The 12,231-nt window shown below is 36.0% G+C and overlaps 1 protein-coding gene across 3 annotated transcripts in view; it reads left to right on the top strand.

Moving 5' to 3' along the window:
- Positions 1–12,231, top strand: part of FBXW7 (F-box and WD repeat domain containing 7) — a 222,256-nt gene that overhangs the window by 200,227 nt on the left and 9,798 nt on the right. For all 3 annotated transcript variants that reach the window (XM_005691173.3, XM_005691175.3, XM_005691174.3), the window contains 2 exons: positions 5,819–5,953; positions 10,500–10,623. In XM_005691173.3, coding sequence (XP_005691230.1) covers positions 5,819–5,953; positions 10,500–10,623 — 259 coding nt within the window. The remainder of the gene's footprint in view (positions 1–5,818; positions 5,954–10,499; positions 10,624–12,231) is intronic.

Genomic DNA, 12,231 nt, shown 5'->3' with positions numbered 1-12,231 from the left:
ACAGCCTTGATTTACTCCTTTCCTGATTTGGAACCAGTCTGTTGTTCTATGTCCAGTTCTAACTGTTGCTTCTTGACCTGCATAAAGATTTCTCAGGAGGCAAGGTCAGGTGGTCTGGTATTCCCATCTCTTGAAGAATTTCCACAGTTTGTTGTGGTCCACACAGTCAAAGGCTTTAGCATAGTCAATAAAGCAGAAGTAGATGTTTTTCTGGAACTCTCTTGCTTTTTCAATGATCCAGCGGACGTTGGCAATTTGATCTCTGGTTCTTCTGCCTCTTCTAAATCCAGCTTGAACATCTGCAAGTTCACAGTTCGCATACTGTAGAAGCCTGGCTTGGAGAATTTTGAGCATTGCTTTGCTAGCATGTGAGATGAGTGCAATTGTGCGGTAGTTTGAATATCCTTAGGCATTGTTCTTCTTTGGGATTGGAATGAAAACTGACCTTTTCCAGTCCTGTGGCCACTGCTGAGTGTTTCAAATTTGCTAGCATATCGAGTGCAGCACTTTCACAGCATCATCTTTTAGGATTTGAAGTAGCTCAGTTGGAATTCCATCACCTCCACTAGCTTTTTTTGTAGTGACATTTCCTAAGGCCCACTTGACTTTGCATTTCAGGATGTCTGGCTCTAGGTGAGTGATCACACCATCGTGATTATCTGGGTCGTGAAGATCTTTTTTGTACAGTTCTTCCGTGTATTCTTGCCACCTCTTCTTCATATCTTCTGCTTCTGTTAGGGCCATACCATTTCTGTCCTTTATCGAGCCCATCTTTGCATGAAATGTTCCCTTGGCATCTCTAATTTTCTTGAAGAGATCTCTAGTCTTTCCCATTCTGTTGTTTTCCTCTGTTTCTTTGCATTGATCGCTGATGAAGGCTTTTTTATCTCTCCTTGCTATTCTTTGGAACTCTGCATTCAAATGGGTATATCTTTACTTTTCTCCTTTACCTTTTGCTTCTCTTCTTTTCACAGCTATTTGTAAAGTCTCCTCAGACAACCATTTTGCTTTTTTGCATATCTTTTCCTTGGGGATGGTCTTGATCCCTGCCTCCTATACAATGTCATGAACCTCCATCCAGAGTTCTTCAGGTATTCTGTCTATCAGATCTAATTCCTTGAATCTATTTCTCACTTCCACTGTATTATCATAAGGGATTTGATTTAGGTCATACCTGAATGGTCTAGCGGTTTTCCCTACTTTCTTCAATTTAAGTCTGAATTTGGCAATAAGGAGTTCATGATCTGAGCCACAGTCACCTCCTGGTCTTGTTTTTGCTGACTGTATAGAGCTTTCCATCTTTGGCTGCAAAGAATATAATCAGTCTGATTTCAGTGTTGACCATCTGGTGATGTCCATGTGTAGAGTCTTCTCTTGTGTTGTTGGAAGAGGGTGTTTGCTATGACCATTGAGTTCTCTTGGCAAAGCTTTAGCAGAAGTACCTTATAACCTAATTCAGTTCAGTCAGTTCAGTTGCTCGATCATGTCTGACTCTTTGCAGCCCCATGGACAGCAGCACGCCAGGCCTCCCTGTCCATCACCAACTCCCGGAGTTCACTCAAACTTATGTCCATTGAGTCGATGCCACCCAACCATCTCATCCTCTGTTGTCCCCTTCTCCTCCTCCCTTCAGTCTTTCCCAGCATCACGGTCTTTTCCAATAGTCAGCTCTTCACATCAGGTGGCGAAAATATTGGAATTTCAGCTTCAACATCAGTCCTTCCAGTGAACACTCAGCACTGATCTCCTTTAGGATGGACTGGTTGTATCTCCTTGCTATCCAAGGGACTCTCAAGAGTCTTCTCTAATACAGGTTTGAAAGCATCAGTTCTTTGGCGCTCAGCTTTCTTTATCATCCCTCTCTCACATCCATAGATGACTATTGGAAAAACCATAGCCTTGACTAGATGGACCTTTGTTGGCAAAATAATGTCTCTGCTTTTTAATATGCAGTCTAGATTGGTCATAACTTTCCTTCCAAGGAGTAAGCATCTTTTAATTTAATGGCTGCAGTCACCATTTGCAATGATTTTGGAGCCCAAAAAATTAGTCAGCCACTGTTTCCACTGTTTCCCCATGTATTTGCCATGAAGTGATGTGACTGGATGCCTAATTAGTGGCAGTATCTTCTCCAAAATTACAGTTTCCTGATCCCCAATATCGTATTTTTTCCTCTAGACCTCATTAAAGATCCATGTGGGTTGTTATTTTTTTTTAATATATTCATTAACTGCAAAGTTCTAATCCTTCCCTTGCTGGTAAACCACATATGTGTCAAAATTGGGAACCAATCTTGGAAGCAGACTAAGCAAGCAAGTCCCAGTGATACAATCCAGTATACAGAATAGAAACTCGCTGTGGAAAGAGTTTTGAGATAGCCTTGGTGCAGTATTTCCTGACTCTTTGGGGATTCACTCATTTATTCAACAAATATTTACAGAATAACTGTCAGGTGCTAGGCCCTAATTTGAATCTGGGATACAATAATGAACAAAATAAAAACCCTCTTCTGAAAAATTTTAGTCAGGAAAGGGAGGGGCTTTCGAAATGGTTTGCAGTTTTTGAAAACTGCACAGAGAAGGTGTTAGAGAAGGAATTGGGAAGTGAAGCGTGTGGGTGCCTAGGGAAAGAAGAGTCCAGGAATCAGAGGAAGAGGCCCTGAAGCAGGGCATGCTGGGTGTGTTTGGGGCACAGAAGGAGGATCTCTGGCTAAGGCCGAGTACACGTGGGAAAGAGAGGAAAGTAGAGCCTCGTGGACCAGCCTGAGGACTTTGGTTCTCACTGTGAGTGCAGTGGGAGGGCTTCGAGCAGAAGAGTGAGCTGACTCTCAGCACTGTCGCTCCCGCTGTTCTGCGGAGAATGGAACTAGGAGGGCAGAACAGGAGCAACCGAGGTGAGAGACAGTAGTAGCTTAGACCGTTGTAGTAACAGTCGGATTCTGGGTATATTTTGCGTTTTATGACCGTAGAATGAACTGATGGATCAGAGCTCTGATGGTGAGAGTGAGGGAGCTGAGGATGACTCCAGAGGTTTGGGCCGAGCTAATTTAATAACAACATTTTACTGAAATGGGGAGGATTGTGGTCTTGCATATTTGAAGAGCAAGATCATGGATATAGTTTCTATTACATACCCAAGAATGTATGTTGAATAAGCAATTTTATATACAGGTCTGGAATTCAGGGAAGAAACCCAGGCTGGAGAGAGGAACCCAGCCTGCGTAGTCCAGGCCTTTGTTGGAACTGACTAAGAGATGTGACTTAAGTAATTGGAAGGTTGAATATGTATGTTCCTTGAAAACAGTCTCATTTATTTGTAGCTTACAGCTTATGTTACTGATTCTTTGTTAGTAGTATACATTTCAGTAAAATGTTATAAAGTAACATCTGCTGAATGTATATGTAATTCAAATTGAAATATAATTTAAATTTTATATAACTTATCAAATATTTTAAAACAAAATATTGTTTTAAGTCTTAGAAGCATTTTGCTATATGGGCATTATTTTCATCATGGCCTTTGCCTTAAATATATATTTAAGATTGTGGCACAGTTTCTAACATTTACCTAAGATCTGAATATATATATATATATATTTTTTTCCTGTCAGAGGCTTCCCTGGTGGCTCAGTGGTAAAGAATTTTGCAGGAGATGAGTATTCAATCCCTGAGTCGGGAAGATCCCCTCGAGAAGGAAATGGCAACCCACTGCAGTATTCTTGCCTAGAAAATTGCATGGACAGAAGAGCCTGGTGGCCTACAGTCCATGGGGGCACAGAGACTGGGACACAACTGAGCATGCACATAGGCACACAGCACTTATATACCAGGCATTGATACCGCTTTTCTATTCTTTTTTTACAAACAGTAAATAATACATTAACTGAAAAAAAGAAAAATATTAAACATGCATAGTATATTAACAAGTCAGCAGTTATCTGTTACCCAAAAAGGGCATGTTTTTATACTAGTGTCCATGAATCCTAATCATGTAGATAGAGAAGAACAGCATATTAGAAGAACCGACCTCTTCCTGTGAGGAATGTAAATCAATAACTCAGAGTTTGTAGTACTGTTACTAAGTCACGGATGAGTGGCAATTGATCAGCATAAGTTTTGTCAAAAAGGTAAATTTTGAGCCAGGATTTGAAGCTGTGTGAGGAAAACAGTGAAATAAACTTCAGATTAACTACTTTTAACTGGTCAAATGAAGAAAGAAAATAAAAGTCACTCAGTTGTGTCTGACTCTTTGCGACCCCTAGACTATACAGTTCATGGAATTCTCCAGGCCAGAATACTGGAGTGGGTAGCCTTTCCCTTCTCCAGGGCATCTTCCCAACCCAGGGATCGAACCCAGGTCTCCCACGTTACAGGGGGATTCATTACCAGCTGAACCACCAGGGAAGCCCTTTAATTGGTCATGTATGTGCATATACACATATATGGATATTTTTAATTTCTATGTATAAATTTTCACCCTAACCAAAAGGGAAACACAGTGAGTACTCAAGGAGACTGTTCTGGGTATGTGTGTCAAGGTAAAGGAAAAAATACAGCCTATTAGAGCCTCTGCTTCCTCATATTTGAAGGTAAAAATGGAGATACTCCCCAGAGATTTTATGATTAGGTGAGATAATGTTTGTGACATTATTATGTAGTAGTGCTATGGAAGTACTGCTGAAGGGTTTGCTAGTTATTAGTTTAGCCTACACTTTAAGATAGAAGAGATAGGATTCATTGCAGATTCTGAAGGGGTAAGTATTTTAAGAAATACTTTAAAAAGGCGTTCAGTGACCTCAGAATATCTCAGTTTTCAACTGTTGTCTATCTCATGTATGACAAAATCCACGTTCCTAGTTTGAGCAAAAAATGGAATGTCAAAATCCAGATTTTTCTAGCTCCAGACCTTACATATTGTTCTCTCTTCTCCCATTTCCAAATGGACATAATAATTCATAAAGGTACTATATCAACTTGCTGAAGGATGTTTTTTCATCTAAGTGTTTCAGAGTTACTTAAATGTTTTCTTTGACTTCTGTGCGTGAGAGCCCTGATGTTTTAAATGATTCACATGTCTGTCTGGTTTTTCCTTTTAAGAATCATGGCATTTCTGGGCAGGTGTTCCTCACTGAGGGGAAAGAAAAAGCAACCCCCTTAGTATAGTTTAATGGAGCTCATATTTTTGAGGTATAATTGCTTTTGTTTTTCCATGATATATACTTTATTTCTTATTCTCTTTTATTTTAACTGTTCTTCATATTCTGATTTTACTGTTAAGTCAGCTGCCATTTACTGTTGTTTGCTGTTTTTATTTGAAATTATTTTCACATAGCAAATCAAAGCCCTTTTAATTTATGGAAAATATGTGTCAAATGGGCACTCTAGCCAGTTATTAATCTAGTCTTCTCTCAGATGCTAGTCTTCTCTCAGATGAGTGCCTTACTAAAACCATGAAGTTTTATGGTGCCCACTGGAAAGGAAGGGAAGAAAGGAAAATCATCTCTCAAAATTCTCTCTTTACTCAATAGTCCAAACCAATGTTTCTGAATAAAATTTTGATTTCTCAACCAGTATCTTGGTGGTAGATGAACATATCAAAATTATAATAATATGCAAAAATATTTTTCTGTCAAGCTCAAAGCTTTTACAAAATAAAGATAGCTAGTAAATTTGAAGAGGCTCAGTGATTATCACTTCAGTGTCTTCTTTTGTAAGTAGCCACTTTTCATATTGTGTGCATAGATGTTGATTTTCCTTTATGGGTTTATAATTTGAGATATTTATTTAAGTAATAAAAATTTCTAATTCCTCTTTGATAGAGCTGGAGTGGACCAGAGAAATTGCTTGCTTTAGATGAACTTATTGATAGTTGTGAACCAACCCAGGTAAAACATATGATGCAAGTGATAGAACCCCAGTTTCAACGAGACTTCATTTCCTTGCTCCCTAAAGAGGTAAGGATTATCAATTATCTTCTTCATTGGTGCTATTTGAAAATATAAATCAACAGCTACCCTCTTTAGATGTTGTGCTAATTACAGTATTCAGTATTGTCAGTTTAACACTTAATTAGTGTTAAAGGGGGCTGTAAATGATAAGCTGCCATAGTTTAGCATAATTTTCAGATTAAAGTATACTTACGGAGTAAGTATCTTCTCTCCACCACTGGAAGAAGTCATACATGAGACCAAGCTATTGAGTTTCATTAATTTGATTGTTCCTTTAGCAAGATTTTTTTCTCAGCTGATTTGAAGTCCAACCTTTAATTGTCTTGGTGTATTCATTACATTAGTAGATTTTTTTAAAATTCTGATTTTATTAAAACAGCAGCATTTTTTCTTATTTTGTTGCTTGTTTATCCTAAGTCCCTTTAAGACTAATAGTTTCGTAATTCTGTTGGATTGTACTTCTCTGTGCGTTACATTATGTGATTGTTTTGAAGTATATAAAATTTCACATGTGTATCTTCTGTTATTCATCTCCCTTTTCACCCCATCACACACACGCAAAATCACAGATTTCCCATTCCAATTACATTTCTTAGAGCATTTCTTTCGGAAGTACTTACACCTATTTGTTTTAATGTCTTTGTATAACATAAAGCATCTTTGTTTCTTTATCATAGACTATGATCGTATGTGTATCCCTGACTATGTAAAGAAGGCATCGTTTAGATGCAGTTCCTTCGTTGAAGTTGTAGGCATCATAGTTTCATTTTTGTCAGCAAACAGAAATAACATTAATCAATGCAACCAAGATTTATATCTTCACAAAATTTTTATATAGATCAGCTTTATAAATCAGCCAAGAAGACAATATAAAATACCATTTATGTTCATATGAATACAAATGCAAACAGTCCTGAAACTTCAAATTTGAAGAGAAAGGAAGTTGATTTCTTTTTCAGATAACCATTCTACATATCCTAAGGGTATTAAAGATAGTCGTGATGATAATTTCACATTGGATATTTATAAAATTGGTTTCATTATAGTTAATGGATGAAATTATGTATAACTCCAGGAAAAATCAAAGTGGAAAAAAACCCATCATTTTCCTGAAATGTTGCTACTTTGGAGTGATTTTTTTAAATGACATTGTTCCGGAAAAAAATTTGTATTCTTGCTGGCTCATTCTAAAACTGAGCCCTTTGGATAGATTTGGCTTATGAAAGTGACATATGCTCTCTTTACTTCCAGAAGGGTACTAATAATAGGAAACTGTTCTTATGTATTTGACCAAAAGTGAGTTTATTCACCTTTGATATGTTTTTCATAGTTTTCCTTGATAATCCTCCGTATTTTAGAAGGTAGTATTTTTGTTAATATAGACTTCTGTCTGAGTCTAGTTTGTCCTCTTCTCTAAAGATTGTGAGCTTTTTGCTTTATTTGGATTTCCATAGTAGTTTCGTAACACACACACAAAATGTAATTTATAAAGATTGCTATGAATCTAAAAAGTATAATTTATTGATAACCATGGCAATAAAGATTTTCTTGAATTGTGTTCCTTTGAAGATTGCCTGAGGGCAAAGTGTTGCTAGAATGAGTGAGCCTGGCTTAGCATGACACTTGTCTCCCCCCGCCCTCTTTAACTTATTTCTTGTTGAAGTGTGGTTGAATTACATTGTTGTGATGATTACTGTTATACAGAAAACTGACTCAGTTAAACATACATATGCATTATTTTTCATATTATTTTCCATTAGGGCTTATCACCGAATGTTGAGTATAATTTTAACTGCTAAAAAAAAAAACACTTTCTATTTTAAAAAATGCTTTATTTTATATGTAAAGAAATAATGGTATAGATCTAAAGTCATCAAGGAAACTAACATCTTGTTGGAGACTAAGTACTATTATTATTTAATGATAATAATGTCAGGAAGTGAACTTATAATAATTTTTTATAATTCCTTTCAACAGATCTCAAAGTCCTTTACCAACACTTACTTACTACTCTCAAAAACCTTGACAAAATATCTCACTAGTCTCACATGGGAGACTTGTGATAAAGACCATTATCCTTAGTTTGTAAGGAAATGCCAAAAAGAGCATAATGGTAACAGTTGATTATCTACAACAAAACCTAAATTCTTAACATAGAATTGGCCAACATTCTGTTTGTTCCTTTTTTTTTTTCATTAGTTTAATTCACTGAAATATAGCAATTCTGAGAAAGTATTATCCACTTTTAAAATATAACATGGTGGTCTTTTATATAAGTTATAGCAAAAAACAAAAATTAGCAACTCTAATTGAAACGACACGTTTGGGCGAGGAAAATAAAATTAGCTGAAATAAATCTTCAGTTTAAGAGCTTCTCTTGTGTGGAAGTAGTCCTTAGGAAGAATTACTGGTCTAGAGTTCACCTTTAATACAAATGAATAGAAAATTGCATTCGCTAGACCATTTGATGCGACTCCCAGAAGCCCCTCCTCTTCAGTGTTGTAGAGAAGTAGTTTGGGGCAGTGCCCACTATCTGTTCCCGTAAGGAACCCCATACCTTGTGTTCTTTGAGGAACTGGTGTAACTAATTATTGTTTTGTTTTGCTTGGCAGCCTAATTGAAAAACCATGTAGAATACTGTTGCCAATATATTTTGTGTTCTTCTTCTGCAGTTTAAACCTTTTCTGATTTATGTTTTTCCTGATTCTGGTTTTCTTATTAATATTTTTCTATTTGGCTGTGTGTATTTTCGATAACATCAGGATGTTTTGGTGGAATAGACAAGCATTTAATAAGTTGAAGTTCATCGTTGAGTTAGGGCCTTTGCTGTTTTAAAAGGAATGGGTGCCAATTACCTATGGAGTTAGTACTTCAACTTTCTTTACCACTTGAGTGTTTCTTTACATTTCTTTTTAATGCATTCAGACACTGGACTAGACGATATCTTAATCACCAGTAATAAAGGAAATTTTGTCTGTTAATTTGCAGATAAACCTTTGAAATCTGAGCTACTCTGGATGTTTCTTAGCATTTAAGATCCATTGAATGTTTCTGTAAATTGCCTGTTTTCAGCTTCAATTGGATTACTAAAGTATAGACTTTCATTTGACTAAATATCTTGAGCATTAAGTATCATTTCTTTTCCACAAATATAACTTTGTACCTGATAGTTTCTATGTTAAATGTCAATTTCACATAGAAGACTAATAGTATGATATTAGACTGACACTAAGAAACTTGCCTAGGCTTTGATTGATTGATAATTTCAAAATTAAGTGGTTTATGGATAGCTATTAAAATATATTGTCAAATTATATGTGTGTATTTGTACATGTGTGTGTATATATATGTGAACACATACACATATATAGATTTTTGAATATAGTTATGCTTTTTTATTTTAAATGAATTTCCATGTATAATACTGAATGGTCTTTTCTGATAGACCAAAAATAATTATTCCACAAAAAATTTTTCACTGTCATTTGTCAATAGGAGTATTGAATTGAATACTGACTGGTTGAAATACTTTCTGTAAAGAATATATTCAATAAATATGTGATTAATGATGAACTCTATATAAAAAGTCACTGGGAAAGCATAATTTATTTTATGTAATTCCTCTTTAACATAAAAAAATTATTCAGAATATGTTTTTACTCCCAATATGAGCCTAGGCCCTTTAAATGATAATTTGTCTTACTCTAAAGTTAGTTTACATGAAAAGCCAGCTTTTTTGCTTTTTAGTTCATTCTATCCTAACATCATAATTTCAATTTTTATGTGATTTGTGAGGCTAATTAAATGAGCATAGTCAGAAGCTGTCATTCCCCCTTTCCTCCTCTTTTATTTATTCGACTTGACTTTACACACTGGAAATAAATTGGTGATTTGCAAGTACTGTAAACAAAATTTTTAAATCAATGATATGTCAAAGACCTAACTCAAATACACAACCCTATTTGGCCCATCAAGAAAGTCCCCATAAGCAATATAAAGGAATTAGAACCTAATCACTTTTATAAGCCTTTGTCATTTACAAGTAAAGGGTGTGAGTGTTTGAAAAGTTCATCATTCTGATATAAACACTTTGATATGATAAAGAACTATGAATTATGTCTTTTCAAAGGATTCTGAAATCATGCCACACAGAGTATATAGGAATCTCATTTTAAGTGAAATTATATTTTAGTAAGGACAGAAAAAGTTAACATTTAAAGAACTAATAAAGTAAAAAAATATATAAATAGATTTGATAAAATTCTTGAGTTGGGGCTCACAGAGCAAAGGCAGGAGAAAAGGCAGAGGGGTTTAATAAGTATTCCTTGAAGGGGCGAGGAGTTACTAGGGTCAAGTTCATAAAAATCAATAGGACATTTTAAAATCTGGTGTGTATTTGTTAAAATTGAATATTAGAAGGTACTGCCTTTCCATAGTACTAGTAACTAGAATGTAAAATTATGTTACATTTATCTATAAGCACTTTATCCTATGGAGAATGTTTTCTAATTAAAAAGAGGTGCGTGGTATGCTATGCTTTTTCTTTTCATAGCTGGCACTTTATGTGCTTTCATTCCTGGAACCCAAAGACCTGCTGCAGGCGGCTCAGACTTGCCGCTACTGGAGAATTTTGGCTGAAGACAACCTTCTCTGGAGAGAAAAATGCAAAGAAGAGGGTAAGGTTCAAAATCACAGAGAGAAAATGTTTATGGTTCGAAAAAGCAGAGTGATTCTGAAAACAAAACACAACAAAAAAACAGTAAGTTTTATGTGCTGGTAGAATAAAGTGGTGAATCAATTTAAAAAAGAACTTTGGCAGCCTATCAAGGAATCAAGACTGCATCTTCATTTGCATTCACCTACATATATAGAATCCACAGGTTATTCTGCATGTTCAGATGGGCCAAATCTTGGCACTAACCCCTTTAATGAGCACCATGACTAACAGTGAATATATCTGATTTGCTTCCCGGTCTCCAGTAGAATTAGTAAACAGTGAGAAAATCAAGATGAAGACAATATAAACATAACCCCCAAATTAAATTAGCAATTAAATACTCAGATTGTAGTCTATTCGTTTCTTCCACAAGTATTTATTAAACACCTCTTACGTGCTAGATCACTCCCATAATCTTCCCACCATGGAGCTATCATCCATATTAATTCAAGAAAGAGCATGTTTTTTCCAGCAGGCATCTAGAAAAATACTATTTTTGAAAACTATGCTAAAATATTATTTGCCTTCGACAAGCAAACTTTTAAAGAAAGAATTGTAGACGGTAAGACGGGTCTCTTCCACTTCATGGAGACCATAGTGGAGTGGGCAGCACTGATGGTTAGTAAAGCTGGGAGGTGAAGATCCAGAATCCTTGGTTTCTCATCCTGCCTCTGCCCTGTCTGTGGCTTGGACTGACCAGGAAACCCTTCCTTCTCAAGTCATCATAAAGTAGGATTAATTATGCTTGCTATACTTGCTCTCATACAATCATTGTTTTAATGACCTTTTTAAAACGTGTGATAATTTATACATAAAATAGAATTTATCACTTTCACCATTTTTAAGTGTGTGTTGCAGTGGCATTCAGTCCACTGACATTGCACTTGGCCCTGCAGCCATCACAACCATCCATCTCCAGAGCTTCATCATCTTCCCAGCTGCAGCTCCATGCCCATTTAACAGAAGCTCCTTATTCCTCCTCCCCATAGCCCTGGAAACCACTGTTTTTTGTTTTCTGTCTCTATAAATTTGACTGCCCTAGGGACCTCATGTAAATATAATCATACAATAGTTGTCTTTTTGTGACTGTCTTATTTCACTTAGCATAATGTCTTAAAGTTTTATCCAGTCAGAATTTCCTCCTTTTTTAAGGCTAAACATTCCATTGTATGTATATACCACTTTTTTCCTCCATTTAGCCATCAGTGGACACTGGGTTGCTTCCACCTCTTGGCTGTTATAAAGAATGATGGTGTGAACGTGGGTAGACAAATAACTGTTCAAGTCCCTACTTCCAGTTCTTTTGGGTGCTATATCCAGGGTGGAATTGCTGCGTCATGTCGTAATTTTATGTTTATTTTGAGGAATCGCTATACTGTTTTTCATAGCAGCTACATCATTTTACATACCCACAAGCAATTGCCCAAGGGTTCCAATTTATGCACATCCTCACCAACATGTTGTAGAATTATTCTAAGAGAGAAATCAAATAGTTAACATACAACATGCCATACAGAATGCAAAATTTACATGATTGTTTTGTCATAACAGTGTTCAGGTTCTGCAT

Source organism: Capra hircus, chromosome 17 (assembly GCF_001704415.2).
Source record: "Capra hircus breed San Clemente chromosome 17, ASM170441v1, whole genome shotgun sequence".
Taxonomy (NCBI): domain Eukaryota; kingdom Metazoa; phylum Chordata; class Mammalia; order Artiodactyla; family Bovidae; genus Capra; species Capra hircus.
This window is presented reverse-complemented; position numbering and strand designations above follow the sequence as displayed.